The following is a 24799-nucleotide window of genomic DNA, read 5'->3' on the forward strand; positions in this document are numbered from 1 at the left end:
CCCAGAGCCCCCCCACATTAAAGAGGAGTGGGAGGAGCTCTGGACCAGTGAGGAGGGAGCGCAGCTTCAAGGGCAGGAGGAGGCTGATATCACCACGTTCCCCTTCACTCTGGTCCCTGTGAAGAGTGAAGGGGACGAAGAGAAACCTCAGTTCCCACAGCTTCATCAGAGTCTAACTGAGGAGAACTTGAAAGAAGAGTCTCTGAGCAGGAGCCCAATTCATCCTCTGAAAACAGAAGCTGATGGAGAAGAGAGTGGAGGACCAGAACCAGAACCAGCCAGCAAGGTAGATCCAGATACACTTGTACAACCTAAGACTGAAGACCAGATGTCAGACTCTTCTGAAGCTGAGACTGAAGTCAGTGAGGATGATTGGGTCAGACCTGATAACACGGCCACCTCTGAGCACAAGGAACCCTTTGGCTCAAGGAGGAATTTGCTTCAGAAACTGAGCCCAGGACAGGAAGTGAGTCATTGCAGCTCAAAAGAGCAAAAACTAAAAACTGGAAGAGAATCAGAAATCATCAGGAACGTGACCTTTGGTCCTTCTGAATCTGAGACAGAAGTCAGTGAGGATGAGCGTCCATTTAGGTGCTCAACATGCAGTAAAGGTTTTCGTTACAGAAGTAGTTTGGATACTCACATGAGAACACACTCTGGTGTGAAACCATTCCCATGCTCAGTGTGTGGCAAAAGATTCTCAGAAAAGCGACATCTTAAAACGCACATGAGAACACATACTGGAGAAAAACCATTCCCCTGCTCAGTTTGCGGCAAAAGATTTTCTGTAAAGGGATGTCTGAATAGACACATGAGAACACATACTGGAGTGAAACCATTCCCATGCCCAGTTTGTGGTAAAAGATTCTCAACGGGGAATCTGAAATCACACATGAGAACACACACTTTGGAGAAACCATTCCCCTGCTCAGTTTGTGGCAGAACGTTTTCAGAAAAGGGATGTCTGAAAAGACACATGAGAACACACACTGGAGAGAAACCTTTTCCATGCTTACTTTGTATCAAAAAATTTTCAGAAAAGGGATGTCTGAAAAGACACATGAGAACGCACACTGGGGAGAAACCATTCCCCTGCTCTGTTTGTGGCATAAAATTTTCAGATAAGGGATGTGTGAAAAGACACATGAGAACACATACTGGGGAGAAACCATTCCCTTGCTCAGTTTGTGGCACAAGATTCTCAGTGAAGGCACATCTAGAATCACACATGAGAGCACACACTGGGGAGAAACCATTCCCCTGCTCAGTGTGTAGTAAAAGATTCTCAGAAAAGGGACATCTGAAAAGACACATGAGAATGCACACTGGGGAGAAACCATTCCCCTGCTCAGTTTGTTGCAAAAGATTTTCAGAAAGGGGATGTCTGAAAAGACACATGAAAGTGCACACTGGGGAGAAACCATTCCCTTGCTCAGTATGTCATAAAAGATTCCCAGAAAAGGGACATCTGAAAAGACATATGAAAATGCACACTGGGGAGAAACCATTCCCCTGCACTGTGTGTGGCAAAAGATTCTCAGAAAAGGGATGTCTGAAAAGACACACGAGAATGCACACTGAGGAGAACCCTTCCCCTGCTCAGTTTGTGGTAAAAAATTCTCAGAATAGGGACATCTGAAAAGTCACATGAGAACCCACACTGGGGAGAAACCATTTCTCACGACTTGCTCTGAAGCAATGGCAAAACAGTGGGAGATGTGGGTAGGAAGCCAAATAATGTTTTTTTTAACCAAGAAAACAACAACAAAACAAAATAGAACAAAAAGAGCCATGGGATTTGACAGGCAATGGAGTCAATGTTATGGTTGCATGAGTGTAAGGGAGCTGTAAGGAAGAGATGTTGGCTGCTGAAAATGAAAGTGACAATGGATGAGGAGGAAGAGCGGCTCCTGGCCGGCAAGGCGGGTTCTTTATGAAGAGAGCAACTAACCAACTAGGAGGAATGAACAGCTCCCCACTCTCCAGCTCCCTGCTGCAACACAAGAAACATCATGAAAGACATCAGCCAAGGGACCATCACACCCCCCTACAAGAACAGGGTCCTGAAGGGAATCCCGCTACCAAAATACCATGAATGTAATTTTTCTTGAATCCCAAAATGATAATTCACTAAACCTCTAAAAACCATATACGTCCCCCATTGGACTGCTCGGATAAGGTCAAACTATCAGGAGGGGAACCAGTGGCCTGCTCCGGTGGTCCAGCATCTCTTGTTGCAATTTAAGAGGCTAGGAAAAGACAAGAGGAGAACCAGAGAGAGGAAAACCGGTCACAATCAAATACCACACTGAGGAACTCTAGACAACACGTCCACCACCACTTTGTTGGTCCCCTTCACATAGCGAATATCCAGTATGACTGCAGGAACAGAGACCACCTGACTGGTCTCTGGTTGGGACACTGCAACGAATGAAGGAAGGTGAGTGGATTATGGTCAGTGGAGACAACGTGTCTACATGGAGAACAATGATGAGAACACACAGCTGAGAGACATCAGTCTTGCTGAGTTAGTTAACAAAGCTCCTCAGGTCAGGAAAACTTGAGACGACGCAACAGAGAAACTTCCTTTGTCCATCCTGTGTTGTGTGACTGAAGCTGAGGAGAAACTGAAACTAATCATGGTGGTGGAGGCCAGACATGAAGGTTGTGGGTGTAAAGAGTTTTTGAAAGCAGAAGGGAAAACACATCAGGAAAGAGACAGGATGAAGCTGAAATCATGGAGCCACCATTGGACAGGAGGGTGTGAGGGCTGATCTGATTTCTCTGAGGTCACCATCAAAGATCCACTTGGCACCAAGTACTGATCTTTATATTGATGTATTGATCCCTGATCAAACACTGAATTGTCTTTGAGATGTGTGAAAATAAATGAGTGGGCGGAGTCTCTGATATCAGTGATGTCATCCAGCTGATGGAGAAATATGTGACATCAGCTGGAGCCTCTGGTGAAGTACCTTTAGTAGTAGTACACATGCAGTATACGCTCAGTACCGGCTCCTACACAGACACAGCGAGCGCTGCTTTAACAAATACATGGTTCCTATGGGAGGGATTGGTTGGATTTCCGGTGTATCAGGACCAGGACTGAAGTTGGTCCCTGACCGTCCTGGAGGGGCGGCTGTAACACAGGATGAGTTTTCACAGTGAAGGTCTTCTTCTTCTACAGCTGAATTAAAGTGTAAACAGCCGTCTACACACCTTTAACTGTCCTTATAAACTTGTCTTTTAATAAACTTTCTGTTCTCTTTTAAAGTTGTCAGTGCTTTTGTTGACATGCAGAGGCTCTACTTGATCACCACCCTGGTGTTTGACTATTTGGAGTGGATGTTCTTGTTATGATTTGTCTGTTTATCTGCTGCCCCCACGACCTGCGGTGGGAGCTAATTAGCAGTATGCACCAAAACCTAGTTAGACATGGATGCTCTCAAACCAAATCCCTGCCATCGTTCGAAATAATAAAAACACAAGAACACATCTGAGGTTCCTTTTTAGCTGGAATGTTCCTTTCAGAGCTTTAAGACTGAGGAGAAGGATTTTAAACTCTGTTCTGGATTGGTGATGTGGTCTCTCCTCCTAGTTCCTGTCCATGCACTTCTTCCTCCACTTCAAGACTGCAGCTGCTTTCTGGAGCAGCTGCAGTCTTGAAGTGGAGGTTCACTTTTCTGGACCTTTGGCCTTCCCAGCTCACCAGGGTGCTCCCAGCAACTGGAGACAGTTCTGGACCCATTGGGTCTGGTCCTGCTGACGCTATCTGCAATGCTCGTGCTAGCGCGAGTGGATAGGCCTGCCATTTAAATACCATCTTACTCACTCCACAGCAAATTCCAGGCGACTGAAATAAAACTCCAGAATATCAATTTAAAGTGTTTGTTGATAGAATCATTCTGGGGAGGAAACTTTTAGTACATCGCGGTTCTTTTTGAGGGACAAACCTCAGATTTCAGGTGTAATTTTACCTCTCCTCTAGTCGGTAGAAGTGGGCTCACGTTACAGCTTCAGAGGACTGTTATGCTACTGACTGAATGTATTCCTCAGCCATTGATGAGTCGGCCGATATTTATCTATAATATATATTTATATATCCAGTGACTTCTACCAGTGCTGTCTCTGTGCTGGGCTCTAAAACCCTCAAATCAACTCTTGTTATGGAGGAAGTCACTCAGCTGATTAGCAGCTGCTTTCTCCAGGATTTTAGAGAGGAGGGGAGGTCAGCTATCAGTCCATGGGAACCTGGTTCTCCTGCTCTTTAACATCCTCCAATAGGAATGGACCGTCTATGACAAAGTATCAATAAATCTATCAAGGAGGAAGAAGAATTCTGATCAAAGAATTGAAGTCAATCTGGAGATCAGTTGATCTCTGGAAGGAGGAGGAGGAGGCATCCTGTGCTTTTATCTCTCTGTTCATGTTTCCTGCTGAGTGTGTGTGTGTGTGTGTGTGTGTGTGTGTGTGTGTGTGTCCCAGCTGCAGCAGTCAGTTCAGGTTCCTTCAGTGTGACTGAGGGAGGTTTCTGTCCGATGGTTTCTCCCAGTGTGAACACAGCCTGACTGCTGATGCTGTGCCGACTCTGACAGTGGTTCAGTTTTTCTCAGTGGCTTTGTTGCTGCTCTCAGATCAGAATGAAAGTTCTCTCAACTCGGAGTTCAGCCTCCACAACATCGAGTCACTTGTTTCTCCTTCCTTTGATCAAATAGCGAACGCTTTTGGACGAGGAGGGAGGAAACCACGGCGTTTCACTGCTTTACATTTAGAATCTCAGGCCAAGCCGGAGAAGGAGGTCCTGAATCAGTCACGTGGTCACTGCCGGCTCACGAGGCTTTGGACGTCACCACATACGTCATCAATACGCGCTTCACAGAACGAGACGAAGACGCGGGACGTTTTCAAACAACAAGGAAAGAAGGAGAAGTCCGTGAACCCCCGGCCTCGGTCTTTGTCTCCTGAAGGCTGAGTGGCGCCGGTAGAACCTCAACATGTGCGCCGCGCAGCTGCTGCGGGTGTCGGTCCAGGAGCGGATCCTCGCCGCCGCTGAAGACTTCCTGCTGCAGCTGGGAGAAGGAGACTCAGCGGCTGGAGTCCCGGTGCTGAGAGCGCTGCTCACCGAGCGGCTGGCGGCGGCCGCGGAGCAGATCGTGGCTCTGCTGGAGGAAACCGTGGCGGAGTACGAGCGGGAGAACCGCCGGCAGAGGTTGCTGCTCGATGCCGTGCTGAAGCCCCGAGTCAGGCTGGACAGAGCAGGTGAGTCCCCGCAGGGACCTGCTGCATTGTTCCCAACATAAAGGGAGGTTTTAGTAGCTCAGAAACAAAGTCTAGGAATTCTAGCTGGAGCTTCATCAGACCAAGTGGTCCAGACCAGCTGGAAAAACCCCTGAGACAAAGTCAAAGAGCAGGCAGCACAATGTTGGTGGGACTCAGTCAGCACACACACACACACACACACACACACACACACACACACACACACACACACACACACACACACACACGTGTCAGCAGTCTCTCTGTCTCCAGCAAGTCACATGATATCCAAATGAGTCCCGTCAGAATGAACCAATGTTACAGTCGATTTAGGGGACAAAATCCAAAGGCAAACCTCCTGCAGACACCAGTGAAGCTCTGTTGTTTCATTTCAATGCAGTTTCAGTCCAGATCAGTGAGTCCAGAGCTGCTAGCTTGACAGCTAAACATGAGCATCACAACACTCAGCAGAACCATAGCTTTTCTTTAATCTCTTCTTTTTAATCCTCCCTTTTCTTTCTCACCTGTCTTCATTCTTTTTGACAGTTTTTCCACACTATCATCACGTTCAAGTCAAGTCAATTTTATTTGTTTGAACCAAATCACAACAAAGTTCTCTCATGACTCTTTACTAGTAGAGCAGGTCTCGAACCAAACTCCTTCAATGAACCTCCACCCAACAATTCTCCACCAGCAGCACATCCTGCAACAGTGGTGATGAAAACCTTCCTTTTAACAGGCAGGAACGTCGAGCAGATCCAGGATCAGTGGGGATGGCCTTCTGCTTTGACTGGTTAGGGGGAAAGAGAGCAGGAGAGCAGGGCAGAGACAAAGACAGAGAATGGAGGAAGACAGATATGCAGAAGGAAAGAGAGGGACAGAGATAAAGAGAGAGAGAAAGGAAGAGACTGATGGACAGACGGGGACGTGAGCAGGTGGAGCTACGGGTGGCAGCTTGAGCCTCTTCAGGTCTGCAGCCTCCTCAGCAGCACCAGGATCTGGGATGAGGGGAGAAGAGGAGTTAGTTATGTGTGTGATTTATGTATGACACATATAGGAGGACAGAGAGGAGGAGAGAGAAGCCCAGTGCCCAGTTCTGTGTTGAGGGAATGCGTTGCTCTGCAGCTCACCTCCAAGCTGCTAGGGGGTGTGGCTGTGTCTTTCTATGGTTTCGGGGGCTCTTGTCAGATTCCAAAACAAAACTATTTCCAACAGAAAGTCCAGTGCTTCTCTTTGAACGACTTTGTTTTCATGAATCAAACTTAAAACCTTGAACATGAAAAACACGACTTGTGGCCATTTTCTTCCGGAGACGCACATTTTGTCGTGGAGGTTCTTCCACCTCTAAATGCATTCGGCGACTCCTCTGAACGGACCAATCACAGTCCTTGATGTTCACGTCACGACGTGTCGACACAATGAATAGTCAGGACATTTTGGAGGTGCACGTCTGCTGCGGCGTAGGGTCCATGTAGGTCTGCGTCGACAGTGTAGGTACGGCGTTGATGCCATGCAGAAGCATAAACCAGGTTGAAGCCTACAGCAAAATATCGAAGGGCCGGTTTAAGCTGTCCTAACTATAAGTTTGATCAAAAAGGAAGGTCTTGGGGGGGGGGGGGCATCCCGGACTCAAACCGTTCCACAGGAGGGGAGCCTGATAGCTGAAGGCTCTGGCTCCCATTCTACTTTTAGAACTCTAGGAACCACCAGTAACCCTCCATCCTGGGAGCGAAGGGTTCTAGCTGGATAATAGGGGACTAGGACTGCTTCACTCAGCCTTGCCGTGTCGTGTGTGTGTGTCAGGCTGGCCCAGGATGCTGTGCATGTTGCTTCTTTTTTGACATTAAGATGTAGGCTGACACGGATATTATAAAGGCCTACTTAAAAAAAGAAAGATTTTTCTTGGCGACCTTGGGTTGGACTGGCCGTTCAAGAATTGTCCATTTGTCCCATTATAGACACTAACATTCCAACGAGTGAATGTGATTATGAATGGACAAAGGCATTCAGCAGAGGGGACCTATGACCTTTGACCTGGGTGACACAACGTTGATCCAAGCATCTGAAGCCAGCGTTTCTGTTCCCAGTTTGCTGACTGGTCGTCAGTAGCAGGACGTCTCTTTTCATTGAGTTGATTTCTGTTTCTGTCTGTTGCTCCGCTGTTTCAGAGTCAAATGAAGAGATTTCTGATGTTGCTGTTTGTGTCCTGCAGATGTGGAGCAGCTGCTGGTGATTAAAGAAGAGGTTCCCCCTGAGCTGCAGGACCCAGAGCCCCCCCACATTAAAGAGGAGTGGGAGGAGCTCTGGACCAGTGAGGAGGGAGCGCAGCTTCAAGGGCAGGAGGAGGCTGATATCACCACGTTCCCCTTCACTCTGGTCCCTGTGAAGAGTGAAGGGGACGAAGAGAAACCTCAGTTCCCACAGCTTCATCAGAGTCTAACTGAGGAGAACTTGAAAGAAGAGTCTCTGAGCAGGAGCCCAATTCATCCTCTGAAAACAGAAGCTGATGGAGAAGAGAGTGGAGGACCAGAACCAGAACCAGCCAGCAAGGTAGATCCAGATACACTTGTACAACCTAAGACTGAAGACCAGATGTCAGACTCTTCTGAAGCTGAGACTGAAGTCAGTGAGGATGATTGGGTCAGACCTGATAACACGGCCACCTCTGAGCACAAGGAACCCTTTGGCTCAAGGAGGAATTTGCTTCAGAAACTGAGCCCAGGACAGGAAGTGAGTCATTGCAGCTCAAAAGAGCAAAAACTAAAAACTGGAAGAGAATCAGAAATCATCAGGAACGTGACCTTTGGTCCTTCTGAATCTGAGACAGAAGTCAGTGAGGATGAGCGTCCATTTAGGTGCTCAACATGCAGTAAAGGTTTTCGTTACAGAAGTAGTTTGGATACTCACATGAGAACACACTCTGGTGTGAAACCATTCCCATGCTCAGTGTGTGGCAAAAGATTCTCAGAAAAGCGACATCTTAAAACGCACATGAGAACACATACTGGAGAAAAACCATTCCCCTGCTCAGTTTGCGGCAAAAGATTTTCTGTAAAGGGATGTCTGAATAGACACATGAGAACACATACTGGAGTGAAACCATTCCCATGCCCAGTTTGTGGTAAAAGATTCTCAACGGGGAATCTGAAATCACACATGAGAACACACACTTTGGAGAAACCATTCCCCTGCTCAGTTTGTGGCAGAACGTTTTCAGAAAAGGGATGTCTGAAAAGACACATGAGAACACACACTGGAGAGAAACCTTTTCCATGCTTACTTTGTATCAAAAAATTTTCAGAAAAGGGATGTCTGAAAAGACACATGAGAACGCACACTGGGGAGAAACCATTCCCCTGCTCTGTTTGTGGCATAAAATTTTCAGATAAGGGATGTGTGAAAAGACACATGAGAACACATACTGGGGAGAAACCATTCCCTTGCTCAGTTTGTGGCACAAGATTCTCAGTGAAGGCACATCTAGAATCACACATGAGAGCACACACTGGGGAGAAACCATTCCCCTGCTCAGTGTGTAGTAAAAGATTCTCAGAAAAGGGACATCTGAAAAGACACATGAGAATGCACACTGGGGAGAAACCATTCCCCTGCTCAGTTTGTTGCAAAAGATTTTCAGAAAGGGGATGTCTGAAAAGACACATGAAAGTGCACACTGGGGAGAAACCATTCCCTTGCTCAGTATGTCATAAAAGATTCCCAGAAAAGGGACATCTGAAAAGACATATGAAAATGCACACTGGGGAGAAACCATTCCCCTGCACTGTGTGTGGCAAAAGATTCTCAGAAAAGGGATGTCTGAAAAGACACACGAGAATGCACACTGAGGAGAACCCTTCCCCTGCTCAGTTTGTGGTAAAAAATTCTCAGAATAGGGACATCTGAAAAGTCACATGAGAACCCACACTGGGGAGAAACCATTTCTCACGACTTGGCTCTGAAGCAATGGCAAAACAGTGGGAGATGTGGGTAGGAAGCCAAATAATGTTTTTTTTAACCAAGAAAACAACAACAAAACAAAATAGAACAAAAAGAGCCATGGGATTTGACAGGCAATGGAGTCAATGTTATGGTTGCATGAGTGTAAGGGAGCTGTAAGGAAGAGATGTTGGCTGCTGAAAATGAAAGTGACAATGGATGAGGAGGAAGAGCGGCTCCTGGCCGGCAAGGCGGGTTCTTTATGAAGAGAGCAACTAACCAACTAGGAGGAATGAACAGCTCCCCACTCTCCAGCTCCCTGCTGCAACACAAGAAACATCATGAAAGACATCAGCCAAGGGACCATCACACCCCCCTACAAGAACAGGGTCCTGAAGGGAATCCCGCTACCAAAATACCATGAATGTAATTTTTCTTGAATCCCAAAATGATAATTCACTAAACCTCTAAAAACCATATACGTCCCCCATTGGACTGCTCGGATAAGGTCAAACTATCAGGAGGGGAACCAGTGGCCTGCTCCGGTGGTCCAGCATCTCTTGTTGCAATTTAAGAGGCTAGGAAAAGACAAGAGGAGAACCAGAGAGAGGAAAACCGGTCACAATCAAATACCACACTGAGGAACTCTAGACAACACGTCCACCACCACTTTGTTGGTCCCCTTCACATAGCGAATATCCAGTATGACTGCAGGAACAGAGACCACCTGACTGGTCTCTGGTTGGGACACTGCAACGAATGAAGGAAGGTGAGTGGATTATGGTCAGTGGAGACAACGTGTCTACATGGAGAACAATGATGAGAACACACAGCTGAGAGACATCAGTCTTGCTGAGTTAGTTAACAAAGCTCCTCAGGTCAGGAAAACTTGAGACGACGCAACAGAGAAACTTCCTTTGTCCATCCTGTGTTGTGTGACTGAAGCTGAGGAGAAACTGAAACTAATCATGGTGGTGGAGGCCAGACATGAAGGTTGTGGGTGTAAAGAGTTTTTGAAAGCAGAAGGGAAAACACATCAGGAAAGAGACAGGATGAAGCTGAAATCATGGAGCCACCATTGGACAGGAGGGTGTGAGGGCTGATCTGATTTCTCTGAGGTCACCATCAAAGATCCACTTGGCACCAAGTACTGATCTTTATATTGATGTATTGATCCCTGATCAAACACTGAATTGTCTTTGAGATGTGTGAAAATAAATGAGTGGGCGGAGTCTCTGATATCAGTGATGTCATCCAGCTGATGGAGAAATATGTGACATCAGCTGGAGCCTCTGGTGAAGTACCTTTAGTAGTAGTACACATGCAGTATACGCTCAGTACCGGCTCCTACACAGACACAGCGAGCGCTGCTTTAACAAATACATGGTTCCTATGGGAGGGATTGGTTGGATTTCCGGTGTATCAGGACCAGGACTGAAGTTGGTCCCTGACCGTCCTGGAGGGGCGGCTGTAACACAGGATGAGTTTTCACAGTGAAGGTCTTCTTCTTCTACAGCTGAATTAAAGTGTAAACAGCCGTCTACACACCTTTAACTGTCCTTATAAACTTGTCTTTTAATAAACTTTCTGTTCTCTTTTAAAGTTGTCAGTGCTTTTGTTGACATGCAGAGGCTCTACTTGATCACCACCCTGGTGTTTGACTATTTGGAGTGGATGTTCTTGTTATGATTTGTCTGTTTATCTGCTGCCCCCACGACCTGCGGTGGGAGCTAATTAGCAGTATGCACCAAAACCTAGTTAGACATGGATGCTCTCAAACCAAATCCCTGCCATCGTTCGAAATAATAAAAACACAAGAACACATCTGAGGTTCCTTTTTAGCTGGAATGTTCCTTTCAGAGCTTTAAGACTGAGGAGAAGGATTTTAAACTCTGTTCTGGATTGGTGATGTGGTCTCTCCTCCTAGTTCCTGTCCATGCACTTCTTCCTCCACTTCAAGACTGCAGCTGCTTTCTGGAGCAGCTGCAGTCTTGAAGTGGAGGTTCACTTTTCTGGACCTTTGGCCTTCCCAGCTCACCAGGGTGCTCCCAGCAACTGGAGACAGTTCTGGACCCATTGGGTCTGGTCCTGCTGACGCTATCTGCAATGCTCGTGCTAGCGCGAGTGGATAGGCCTGCCATTTAAATACCATCTTACTCACTCCACAGCAAATTCCAGGCGACTGAAATAAAACTCCAGAATATCAATTTAAAGTGTTTGTTGATAGAATCATTCTGGGGAGGAAACTTTTAGTACATCGCGGTTCTTTTTGAGGGACAAACCTCAGATTTCAGGTGTAATTTTACCTCTCCTCTAGTCGGTAGAAGTGGGCTCACGTTACAGCTTCAGAGGACTGTTATGCTACTGACTGAATGTATTCCTCAGCCATTGATGAGTCGGCCGATATTTATCTATAATATATATTTATATATCCAGTGACTTCTACCAGTGCTGTCTCTGTGCTGGGCTCTAAAACCCTCAAATCAACTCTTGTTATGGAGGAAGTCACTCAGCTGATTAGCAGCTGCTTTCTCCAGGATTTTAGAGAGGAGGGGAGGTCAGCTATCAGTCCATAGTTGGCTAGAACCTCAGGGTATCCACAGCTTCCCTGACCAGGACTTGAACCCTAGGCTGTGGCAGTGTGAGCACCAATTCTAGCCACTAGACCATCAGGGACCACACTGACCAGAGTTTGTCCTTGCAGGAGTCAGTGACTTAATAGAGTCTAACAAAGGGTTGAACCTGAATGAGACAGTTTCCCTTCAACGTGGGGCCATGGCAGAGTGAACCAAGAACACTACAATGGGGGTGAGAGTGGAGCCATGATGGACTCACAGTTCATCACCTCCACCATCATGTGGACCACCTGATCACCTCTCCCTCAACCTCTAAATAACTCATTCCCTGACCGGGAATCGAACCCGGACCGCGGCGGTGAGAGCGCCGAATCCTAACCACTAGACCATCAGGGACCACACTGAGCTCTCCAACAACAGAGACTATAAACAATGACTCAAGAACACAGGACTCTGTGGTCTCAGCTTGAGATGCAGAGGGTCCACCAAGACCACCAGACACCTCAGCCCCCTAAAGACAGTCCACCCCCAGGATCCTGTCCCCCTCTGCTCCAACTCAGCCCTCCATTCATAACGTGACTTTGTCTCAGTCTCTTCACAATGCCAGTCACTGAAACACTGACAATGTGATGGGGGCTTCCTGTCTTTACTGCATTTTTTTCAAGGCTCACAACTGCTACTTCCTACAGTCGTCTCTACTGTGTACTTGTACTACCAGTTGTTATGAGCAACTGTGGATTTCTAAATATTCCAGTCCTCAGTTTGCAACTGTATAGTGATGATGGGTCAGTTTAGAGCTGTCAATCAATGTTAATAATTGATCTTAACATCTGAAGATTATTTTAGGAACACAAATACTTTTACTTCATTCTGAGGATGAGCAGACGTTCAATATAATTCTCATTTCCTGGTCAAAGACTCCTGCTAGTCAGAGAGGATCTGGGCTGGATTGGAAAGCTTCAGAGAGGAAAACCTGCACTCTGGACTGGACTGAGAACGGAGCAGCCTCAGCTTCCTGGAGCCTTACTTGCCTCTGTGGTCTAAGGCTGTGTGGGCTGACATCACAGTGAAACTACTGAGATCACAGAGCCTTTGAGATCACAGGCTGACTTCCTTTTTATCCCTAAAATGAAGGAGAAAAATGTTGTGTCTGTGTTTGTGTTGCTGCATCAGTTAAACAGTGACTCTGACAGAGGGGATGTAGCTCAGTGGTAGAGGGCATGCTTCGCATGTATGAGGCCCCGGGTTCAATCCCCGGCATCTCCAGCTGGTCCTTTGGAGCCTTCATCTTACCAGCTAAATTGATCCATAAATGTGACAACAGTTGATAACAAACTACCAGAAGAGAAACCAGTCTGTTGCATATCAAAGTATTTGTAGCTGGGTCAGTGTGACTGTGAGCCTTCATTGCCAGCATGAAGGAGCTGGTTTTATCTTTGCTGGGGAAATCCCACACACAGCTGCTCTCAGTTCCAAATGTGTGTGTCCTCACTCCTCCGTCCTCCTGCTGCCCTCAGAATACAGACACAATTCAACCTGGCAAGTTTGGAGCATAGAAGTGCTCCTGAAGAGATGTGTGTCAGCCCACAGCTGGCTGTTCTTACCTGGAACCTCAAGATGAAACTGCTTCCACAGATTGGAAATGAATCTGATGTTGACTTTTGGACAAATCACCTGTTCATCAGTTCATCATCACTTCCATCCATTTTCTACTGCTTATCTTGTTATAGAAAGGAGTCTATCTGCTGTGTGACTGAGGCAGTTACTGTGAGCTGCTGCATGTCTCAGTGTGTGTGTGTGGGGGGGGGGGGCTGTGTGTGACTGGTCGGCTGCCAAGGATTATTGATGAGATCAATCATGATCAGCTCAGAGATCACGGCACAGAAGAAGGAGACTTTTTGATTTTTGGGGGTTCAGTTTCTAAGTCAGACACATCATCACAATTTGAAGTTTTCCTCCAGTAAAAAACAAAACAACACAAAACCAAACAAAAACATGATTTGACTTTTGATGTCTACATTTTTTGGAAATTGTGAGTCCAACAAGCAGGAGGCCGTTTGAGCTTGGAAACTGTGAAGCATCACCAGTAACTGCTGGTTAATTTACAGTTGTTTCCTCCAAAAAGTTTAAAATGAATGAATAAACCTTTAATACTACAGTTAGAAAGTAGTATTTTGCTATCATCTAATTTGATAGGTGGCGCTGTCACCAAAAAACAAAAGTCCAACAAATGCATTTTATCATCCAATTCAGTAGGTGGTGCTGTGGGGTCCTGGAACTGCAGCTCTCAGGTGCTGCAGAATCTCCTCTTGCAAAGCCTCACAGTTCAGAGTCGTTCCAGAATCTAGGAGCAGAAACCAAAGTCTCCTACGATGAGGATGGGATTGGAACCCACGCCTGCAGAGCTCAATGGATCAGCAGTCCATCACCTTAACCACTCGGCCACCTCGTCTCCTGACCGCCATGATGTGCTGCTTTCTCTTAGCCTTTGAAACAGCTGAACTCTTTGGAGCCCATTTGTCAGAAATGGACCCAGCAGGAGCCACTGAACACAACTCTGACATCATCAGGCTTCTTCCCAGCAGCTTGGTGCTCCAGAAGGAAGAATCCAGACCATCGCTACATCATCAGAGTGAACACCAGCTGATGTTGACCAGTTTAACAAGCCTTTGACTGCTAAATGACATCCAAGCTCAGATTCTCTTGTCCTGGTAGAACAAGTCAATGTTGAAGAAGATGAGAGGACCAGACTTTTTCATCCAATGCTGGAACAGCGTTAGACTGAAGGTCTGAAGGTCCCTGGTCTGGTCCAGGTTTCAACAGGGGACCAGCATCAGCCAGCATTTAAATGTGGACAACAGTGGAGGTGAAGCCCACATCAAGGAAACCAGCCTCCTATCACTGTCCTGTGCTGAGTTTCTTTAAAAAATGTGAGACAACCTCAAGAGTTTCTGTTTCCTGTGTTGGATTTTGGCTCAGAGAATCAGAGCCAATCAGAAGCTTGTTGGTCTTGGATGCTGGTCATCAGGGGCAATGAGGGGCTCAGTGTCTTGCTCAAGGACACTTCAACATGGTCACCAGCTGAAGTGAGAACTGAACCAGCAACTCTGCTAGACGGCCACTCTTCCTCCAGGCCGTGCCCCCCGAACCTGAATCATCATGATGTCATTATTTGTTGCTTTAATTCACCAAATGTGTGACGTGGTGAGTTTGTCAGGAGTTTAAAGACCAAAGTTGTGAACACACAGAGAAGTAAACCTGTCAAAGCTGCTTCACTTGATGAGAGAAACTGAGGAACTGATAGAAGAGCAACAAAGAAAATGGAGTCAGAAGGTCGTCTTCTTCACCGCTCAGTCACAACACTGACACACACACACACACACACACACACACACACACACACACACACACACACACACACACAATAGTTTGTCTTTGAGAGAGGACAAAAAATGTTTGACTGTGCTGACATGAACTTTCATTGTCTAATTTCAGTCTCCTACAAAAGTGTGTGAATGTGGTCGTTGTGGCCGAGTGGTGAAGGCGATGGACTAGAAATCCATTGGGGTCTCCCTGCTCAGGTTGGAGTCCTGCCAACAACGTTAAACTGTTTAAAATTTAAATTTGACGCATTTTTCCTCTACACTGTCCTTCATCACAGCATTTAACATCAGGACTGCTCCCAGATCAGCTCCATGACCTCATCTTTGCACCAGAGTACCGCCCAAGTTCATCAAAAACGGCCAAGCATAAATATATAATATGTATATAATGTGAACACACCTTTACAGGTGCGTTAACGTGCTTAATAATAGAGAATGAGTGAAGGGTGCGTTCAGAGTGGAGTGCAGTACCACAGTCAGGCCAGCAGGTGGGGCTTTCGTTGGTGCTGTCTACCTAATTGCGGTGTCTGTGCTCTGCCAGCAGAGGTCGTGCTTCCCCACCAATCTTCTCGGGTGTCTGAGTGGTGCCGCCATGTTCAGGTCGTAGCAGGAGAACGTAGGTTGGTACTTGGCAGTTCGGACGTAGCGAAAGTCACGTTATGAATGGAGGGCTGAGTTGGAGCAGAGGGGGCAGGATCCTGGGGGTGGACTGTCTTTAGGGGGCTGAGGTGTCTGGTGGTCTTGGTGGACCTTCTGCATCTCAAGCTGAGACCACAGAGTCCTGTGTTCTTGAGTCATTGTCTATAGTCTCTGTTGTTGGAGAGCTCAGTGTGGTCCCTGATGGTCTAGTGGCTAGGATTCGGCGCTTTCACCGCCGCGGCCCGGGTTCGATTCCCGGTCAGGGAATGAGTTATTTAGAGGTTGAGGGAGAGGTGATCAGGTGGTCCACATGATGGTGGAGGTGATGAACTGTGAGTCCATCATGGCTCCACTCTCACCCCCATTGTAGTGTTCTTGGTTCACTCTGCCATGGCCCCATGTTGAAGGGTGACTGTCTCATTCAGGTCCAACCCTTTGTTAGACTCTATTAAGTCACTGACTCCCAAACTCTGTAATCCTCCTTAGTAGCTTTGGTTATTGATGATCTGCAATGGTTTGTGGGGGTGGAGCCTATCCCTCAGGTGAGGGGCGGGGATTATCCTGGACAGGTCACCAGTCCATGGCAGGGCCATCACATAGAGACAGATTGATTATAAAAATGTTCATCCCCAGTTTGAAGTTAGAGACAGGATTTAAGTGTGGAAGGTTTTTGTATCTTCAATTTAATTCTGAGTGTTGTAAACTGTTTCTAACAAACTCTACTGTTGAACAGTCAAAATGTTTTCTAACCAAGCTGAATGCTCTCATATACTTTTTAAAGTTGAGTTTCTCTCACATCCTCCTGAGATCAAAGACAGAATTCTAGGTACAAATAAATACACTATCAAAGCCCTGATGACATCATCATCAATTCTGACTTTGATCTGGAGGCTCTTGCTTTCTTGCTTCAAATAAAAAACGTTGTTCCAGGGAAAAGTCTGCACATAAACACACACACACACACACACACACACACACACACACACACACACACACACACGCACACGCACACACACACACACACACAGCCTGTCTTCAGTATAAAATGGTCTGTCACGTTCTCTCACGTTGGAAGATTTCTCTGACTCCATTGTGAATAAAGAGATTCTTCATCTGCCACCTGAGTCTTGATCCACTGATTCCTCTGATCCACCTCTTTCTGCTCCAACAAGGCTGACATGGATCAGGTGGGTCCATGTCATCCAATCAGGAGGTTTCTCCTCTCAGTTAATTTTCTTCATCCCAGTTTAGATTGATTCTTCTCAGCCTCATGAAGGAGCATCTGATCAGGTGTTTGGCTGCTTGTTGGTTGTAATTCCATAGATTTTAATCTCAGATGTTATAGAATTAATAAGAACATCTTAAAGACCTTTGTCCAACACTTGAAACTCTCCTGTCTGTGGAGGCCCAACTGGCCTTTGGTAGTGAGGTGGTGGATGCATGTGAATGAAATGAGGCTGGTGTTGCTGTGAGGAGCCACTAGAGGGAGACACCTGTCGTTCCTCCCAGCTGACAACGAGGCTTCACAGCTGCATTGGAAGCTGTCCTTTATTGGTCCCAACTGTCTTGAGCTCAGGGGCCAAACTCACCAACAACACTTCCTCCTGGTCATGTGGTCTGTTTGTCAGGAGATTCAATCCAAAGTTGTTGACACACAAGAGAAGAAAACACGTCAAAGTTTGTTCATTTTTATGAATCAAACTGAAAATGAACAGAAGAGTGACAGTGAAAATGGATTCAAAAATAATGAATAATCATGAATAATGAATAAATGCTCAGAATTTACTGGCATTTGACTGCATTTAGTGGTTAATCAGTAGATGAAAGAGGAACATATATATTCTATACATGTGATGTACGTACGTGGCTGTGGACAAAAGCGTCTGCTCAATGAAATTGTAGGATTGTAGACTTCTATAAATGTAGAATATAATTGTAGAAATGCTCTCTCTCACCACCCCCAACGTCTGTGCCAGGGTCTCTGGCCAGTGGTCAATGGCTCATATCACCTGCCCAGGATGGATCCAGCTTGCTTGTCTTTGTAATTCTGCACTTATTAGAGACCTGGAAACAAAGGAATGCTGAAAAAGAGAAAATAGGACCTCACACAAATGGGCTTGTGACAGAAATTAAGATCATTTTGTGAATATCCATCCTCTTCAAATGTGTGTGTGAATGTGGTCGTTGTGGCTGAGTGGTGAAGGCGATGGACTAGAAATCCATTGGGGTGTCCCTGCTCAGGTTGGAGTCCTGCCAGCAACGTTAAACTGTTGATGTTCTATGTCAGGGTGAACGTCCTACCTGTGCCTGATTCAGTGTGGTGGCTCACACCTGAATTTATCCAAACTAGCTAACTTCTTAACGCCAATCTACACAGTTTGAATCATCAAAACCTCAAACTGCAGTAAGAATTTTCAATTCTCTCATCCACAACAATCCTCATCAATAAAATCTGGAAGAAGGAACCGCAGAAAGTCTGCAGGAGAACGTAGACGAGTGCTGCCACCGACCCGTCATGGGGAGGACCGGTAACGTGGTGACCCCACTTCCCAAAAGAAGCCGACCGTCCAGCGCACCCTCATCACCCAATAAGGACCTCGGGGACATCCTGGACTCAGTTGACAGGAAACTAACAAGTTTCGATGCTGGACTCTCTCGTGGAAATCCTCCACAAAGAGCCTCCATGAGTCTCTGGAACTCAGCCAGCAAAAGGTGGCTTCACTGGCCGCTAAAAATCAAGCCCTTCAAGCCTCCAGCCTCCCATCACTGTTTCCTCCCTCTCAAATATGTATCCTGAAATATGGATTTGAGTCTTTAGATGCTGTAACGTCCAAAGATCATATTCTTATTGACCCACCCCCTTCTTTGTTCCACCATGGAAAGAGGAGAACTCTATTCTAGTTTAGTGGATGAACATAGAGGGACTACACCTGGATCTCTGTGTTTAACAAACAATTGAGTTAAACATCAGGAGTCGTGAGTTTGCTCAAAACTATTGACTTGGAGTGAGTTCAATGAGTTTATAGCCAACAATTCTCCATCAGCAGCACATCCTGCAACAGTGGTGATAAAAACCTTCCTTTTAACAGGCAGGAACCTCGAGCAGATCCAGGATCAGTGGGGACGAGGTTACAAACAAAGGTACCTCAAAACCTCAAAACAGTGATGTCGGAAGAATTGCTCATGATCTCAAAATGATGCGACAGTAATGGAGAAAGAGTTGCTAATGAACTCAAAATAATGCTACAATGATGTTGTAAAAATTGCTAATGAACTCAAAATGATGCTAAAAGTAATGTAGTGAAAGTTTCGAATAACCTCAAAGTAATGCTGACAGTGATGTAGTAAGAGTTGCTACGAACCTCAAAATAATGCGACAGTGATGTTGGAAACATTGCCAATGATCTCAAAATGATGCGACAGTGATGTAGTAAGAATTACTAATGAACTCAAAATGATGCTAAAAGTAATGTAGTGATAGTTGCTAATAAACTCAGTGATTCTTTCAGTAATGAAGTGAAAGTTTCGAACAACCTCAAAGTGATGCTGACAGTCATGTGGTAAGAGTTGCTACTAACCACAAAATAATGATACAGTGATGTCGGAAGAATTGCTAATGAACTCAAAATGATGCGAACAGTAATGTAGTGAAAGTTTCGAATAACCTCAAAGTAATGCTGACAGTGATGTAGTAACAGTTGCTACGAACCTCCAAAAAATGCGACAGTCATTTAGTAAGAGTTGCTAATGAACTCAATTTAATGCTACAGTGATGTTGTGAGAATTGCTCAACAACTCAAAATTATGCTAACAGTAATGTAGTGATAGTTGCTAATAAACTCAAAGTGATGCTGACAGTAATGTAGTAAGAGTTGCTACGAACCTCAAAATATTGCGACAGTGATGTCGGAAGAATTGCTAATGATCTCAAAATGATGCGACAGTGATGTAGTAAGAATTGCTAATGAACTCAAAATGATGCTAACAGTAATGGAGTGAAACTTTCGAATAACCTCAAAGTGATGTTGACAGTCATGTAGTAAGTGTTGCTACGAAACTCAAAATATTGCGACAGTGATGTCGGAAGAATTGCTAATGAACTCAAAATGATGCTAACAGTAATGTAGTGAGAGTTGCTAATAAACTCAGTGATGCTGACAGTAATGTAGTAAGAGTTACTAATAACCTCAAAATAATGCTACAGTGATGTCGTAGGAATTGCTAATGAACTCAAAATAATGCGAAAGTAATGTCGGAAGAATTGCTAATGATCTCAAAATGATGCTACAGTGATGTCATAAGAATTGCTAATGAACTCAAAATGATGCTAAGAGTAATGTAGTGATAGTTGCTAATAAAATCAGTGATGCTGACAGTCATGTAGTGAGAGTTGCTTCGAACGTAAATAATGCGACAGTGATGTTGGAAGAATTGCTAATGATCTCAAAATGTTGCGACAGTGATGGAGTAAGAATTGCGAATAAACTCAAAATGATGCTCACAGTAATGTAGTGATAGTTGCTCATGATCTCAAAGTGATGCTGACAGAAATGTAGTAAGTGTTTCGAACAACCTATAAGTGATGCTGACAGTCATGTAGTAAGAGTTGCTACTTACCACAAAATAATACTACAGTGATGTCGGAAGAATTGCTAAAGATCTCAAAATGATGCGACAGTGATGGAGTGAAAGTTTCGAATAACCTCAAAGTCATGCTGACAGTCATGTACTAAGAGTTGCTACGAATCTAAAAATAATGCGACAGTAATGTAGTAAAAGTTGCTATGAACCTCAAAATATTGCGACAGTGATGTCGGAAGAATTGCTAATGAACTCAAGATGATGCTAACAGTAATGGAGTGAAACTTTCGAATAACCTCAAAGTGATGCTGAAAGCCTTTTAGTAAGAGTTGCTAATGAACTCAATTTAATGCTACAGTGATGTCGTGAGAATTTCTCAACAACTCAAAATGATGCTAACAGTAATGTAGTGATAGTTGCTAATAAACTCAAAGTGATGCTGACAGTAATGAAGTAAGAGTTGCTACGAACCTCAAAATAATGCAACAGTAATGTAGTAAGAGTTGCTACGAACCTCAAAATATTGCGACAGTGATGTCGGAAGAATTGCTAATGAACTCAAGATGATGCTAACAGTAATGGAGTGAAACTTTCGAATAACCTCAAAGTGATGCTGACAGTCATGTAGTAAGTGTTGCTACGAACCTCAAAATATTGCGACAGTGATGTCGGAAGAATTGCTAATGAACTCAAAATGATGCTAACAGTAATGTAGTGAGAGTTGCTAATAAACTCAGTGATGCTGACAGTAATGTAGTAAGAGTTACTAATAACCTCAAAATAATGCTACAGTGATGTCGTAGGAATTGCTAATGAACTCAAAATAATGCGAAAGTAATGTCGGAAGAATTGCTAATGATCTCAAAATGATGCTACAGTGATGTCATAAGAATTGCTAATGAACTCAAAATGATGCTAAGAGTAATGTAGTGATAGTTGCTAATAAAATCAGTGATGCTGACAGTCATGTAGTGAGAGTTGCTTCGAACGTAAATAATGCGACAGTGATGTTGGAAGAATTGCTAATGATCTCAAAATGTTGCGACAGTGATGGAGTAAGAATTGCTAATAAACTCAAAATGATGCTAACAGTAATGTAGTGATAGTTGCTCATGATCTCAAAGTGATGCTGACAGAAATGTAGTAAGTGTTTCGAACAACCTCAAAGTGATGCTGACAGTCATGTAGTAAGAGTTGCAACTTACCACAAAATAATACTACAGTGATGTCGGAAGAATTGCTAAAGATCTCAAAATGATGCGACAGTGATGGAGTGAAAGTTTCGAATAACCTCAAAGTCATGCTGACAGTCATGTACTAAGAGTTGCTACGAATCTAAAAATAATGCGACAGTAATGTAGTAAAAGTTGCTACGAACCTCAAAATATTGCGACAGTGATGTCGGAAGAATTGCCAATGAACTCAAGATGATGCTAACAGTAATGGAGTGAAACTTTCGAATAACCTCAAAGTGATGCTGACAGCCTTTTAGTAAGAGTTGCTAATGAACTCAATTTAATGCTACAGTGATGTCGTGAGAATTTCTCAACAACTCAAAATGATGCTAACAGTAATGTAGTGATAGTTGCTAATAAACTCAAAGTGATGCTGACAGTAATGTAGTAAGAGTTGCTACGAACCTCAAAATAATGCAACAGTAATGTAGTAAGAGTTGCTACGAACCTCAAAATAATGCAACAGTAATGTAGTAAGAGTTGCTACGAACCTCAAAATATTGCGACAGTGATGTCGGAAGAATTGCTAATGGTCTCAAAATGATGCGACAGTGATGTAGAAAGAATTGCTAATGAACTCAAAATGATGCTAACAGTAATGGAGTGAAACTTTCGAATAACCTCAAAGTGATGCTGACAGTCATGTAGTAAGAGTTGCTACGAACCTCAAAATATTGCGACAGTGATGTCGGAAGAATTGCTAATGAACTCAAAATGATGCTAACAGTAATGTAGTGATACTTGCTAATCAACTCAGTGATGCTTACAGTAATGTAGTGAGTGTTTCGAATAACCTCAAAGTGATGCTGACAGTCATGTAGTAAGAGTTGCTACGAACCTCAAAATATTGCGACAGTGATGTCGGAAGAATTGCTAATGAACTCAAGATGATGCTAACAGTAAGGTAGTGATAGTTGCTAAGAAACTCAGTGATGCTTACAGTAATGTAGTAAGAGTTTCGAACAACCTCAAAGTGATGCTGACAGTCATGTACTAAGAGTTGCTACGAACCTCAAAATAATAAGACAGTAATGTAGTTAAAGTTGCTACGAACCTAAAAATAAATACGACAGTGATGTCGTAGGAATTGCTAATGAACTCAAGATGATGCTAACAGTCATGTAGTGATAGTTGCTAAGAAACTCAGTGATGCTTACAGTAATGTAGTAAGAGTTGCTACGAACCTTAAAATAATGCAACAGTAATGTAGTAAGAGTTGCTACGAACCTCAAAATAATGTGACAGTGATGTCAGAAGAATTGCTAATGATCTCAAAATGATGCGACAGTGATTTAGTAAGAATTGCTAATGAACTCAAAATGATGCTAACAGTAATGGAGTGAACGTTTCGAATAACCTCAAAGTGATGCTGACAGTCATGTACTAAGAGTTGCTACGAACCGAAAAATAATGCGACAGTAATGTAGTTAAAGTTGCTACGAACCTAAAAATAAATACGACAGTGATGTCGAAAGAATTGCTAATGAACTCAAGATGATGCAACAGTGATGGAGTGAAAGTTTCGAATAACCTCAAAGTCATGCTGACAGTCAGGTACTAAGAGTTGCTACGAATCTAAAAATAATGCGACAGTAATGTAGTAAAAGTTGCTACGAACCTCAAAATATTGCGACAGTGATGTCGGAAGAATTGCTAATGAACTCAAGATGATGCTAACAGTAATGGAGTGAAACTTTCGAATAACCTCAAAGTGATGCTGACAGCCTTTTAGTAAGAGTTGCTAATGAACTCAATTTAATGCTACAGTGATGTCGTGAGAATTTCTCAACAACTCAAAATGATGCTCACAGTAATGTAGTGATAGTTGCTAATAAACTCAAAGTGATGCTGACAGTAATGTAGTCAGAGTTGCTACGAACCTCAAAATAATGCAACAGTAATGTAGTAAGAGTTGCTACGAACCTCAAAATAATGCAACAGTAATGTAGTAAGAGTTGCTACGAACCTCAAAATATTGCGACAGTGATGTCGGAAGAATTGCTAATGAACTCAAAATGATGCTAACAGTAATGGAGTGAAACTTTCGAATAACCTCAAAGTGATGCTGACAGTCATGTAGTAAGTGTTGCTACGAACCTCAAAATATTGCGACAGTGATGTCGGAAGAATTGCTAATGAACTCAAAATGATGCTAACAGTAATGTAGTGAGAGTTGCTAATAAACTCAGTGATGCTGACAGTAATGTAGTAAGAGTTACTAATAACCTCAAAATAATGCTACAGTGATGTCGTAGGAATTGCTAATGAACTCAAAATAATGCGAAAGTAATGTCGGAAGAATTGCTAATGATCTCAAAATGATGCTACAGTGATGTCATAAGAATTGCTAATGAACTCAAAATGATGCTAAGAGTAATGTAGTGATAGTTGCTAATAAAATCAGTGATGCTGACAGTCATGTAGTGAGAGTTGCTTCGAACGTAAATAATGCGACAGTGATGTTGGAAGAATTGCTAATGATCTCAAAATGTTGCGACAGTGATGGAGTAAGAATTGCTAATAAACTCAAAATGATGCTAACAGTAATGTAGTGATAGTTGCTCATGATCTCAAAGTGATGCTGACAGAAATGTAGTAAGTGTTTCGAACAACCTCAAAGTGATGCTGACAGTCATGTAGTAAGAGTTGCTACTTACCACAAAATAATACTACAGTGATGTCGGAAGAATTGCTAAAGATCTCAAAATGATGCGACAGTGATGGAGTGAAAGTTTCGAATAACCTCAAAGTCATGCTGACAGTCATGTACTAAGAGTTGCTACGAATCTAAAAATAATGCGACAGTAATGTAGTAAAAGTTGCTACGAACCTCAAAATATTGCGACAGTGATGTCGGAAGAATTGCTAATGAACTCAAGATGATGCTAACAGTAATGGAGTGAAACTTTCGAATAACCTCAAAGTGATGTTGACAGCCTTTTAGTAAGAGTTGCTAATGAACTCAATTTAATGCTACAGTGATGTCGTGAGAATTGCTCAACAACTCAAAATGATGCTAACAGTAATGTAGTGATAGTTGCTAAAAAACTCAAAGTGATGCTGAAAGTAATGTAGTAAGAGTTGCTACGAACCTCAAAATAATGCAACAGTAATGTAGTAAGAGTTGCTACGAACCTCAAAATAATGCAACAGTAATGTAGTAAGAGTTGCTACGAACCTCAAAATATTG

The 24799-nt window shown here is 43.9% G+C and overlaps 3 protein-coding genes and 3 non-coding genes across 6 annotated transcripts in view; 5 read left to right on the forward strand and 1 right to left on the reverse strand.

Annotated features, from left to right (window-relative positions):
- The first annotated feature begins 286 nt into the window (after positions 1-286).
- Positions 287-3190, forward strand: LOC147272199 (uncharacterized). Its single transcript, XM_086205462.1, has one exon. It carries the CDS (start codon positions 329-331, stop codon positions 1637-1639), a length of 1311 nt encoding a protein of 436 aa, XP_086061588.1. The 5' UTR covers positions 287-328; the 3' UTR covers positions 1640-3190.
- A 4619-nt stretch (positions 3191-7809) lies between these two features.
- LOC147272200 (uncharacterized) lies at positions 7810-10713 on the forward strand. The gene has a single exon (XM_086205379.1). The coding sequence runs from the start codon at positions 7852-7854 to the stop codon at positions 9160-9162; it is 1311 nt and encodes a 436-aa protein (XP_086061505.1). The 5' UTR covers positions 7810-7851; the 3' UTR covers positions 9163-10713.
- Positions 9411-24799, forward strand: part of LOC147272201 (protein NLRC3-like) — a 109679-nt gene continuing 94290 nt past the window's right edge. The window contains exon 1 of the mRNA XM_086202796.1: positions 9411-9450. Within this exon, the coding sequence (XP_086058922.1) occupies positions 9411-9450 (40 nt within the window). The remainder of the gene's footprint in view (positions 9451-24799) is intronic.
- Positions 12096-12167, reverse strand: trnae-cuc (transfer RNA glutamic acid (anticodon CUC)). Its single transcript has one exon. It is a non-coding gene; the product is annotated as a tRNA-Glu (tRNA).
- trnaa-cgc (transfer RNA alanine (anticodon CGC)) lies at positions 12966-13037 on the forward strand. The gene has a single exon. It is a non-coding gene; the product is annotated as a tRNA-Ala (tRNA).
- trnae-uuc (transfer RNA glutamic acid (anticodon UUC)) lies at positions 15989-16060 on the forward strand. Its single transcript has one exon. It is a non-coding gene; the product is annotated as a tRNA-Glu (tRNA).

The sequence above is a fragment of the Aulostomus chinensis genome, chromosome 1 (genome assembly GCF_037954235.1).
Source record: "Aulostomus chinensis isolate RoL2024-O1b breed Wild chromosome 1, RoL_Achi_v1.0, whole genome shotgun sequence".
NCBI lineage: Eukaryota > Metazoa > Chordata > Actinopteri > Syngnathiformes > Aulostomidae > Aulostomus > Aulostomus chinensis.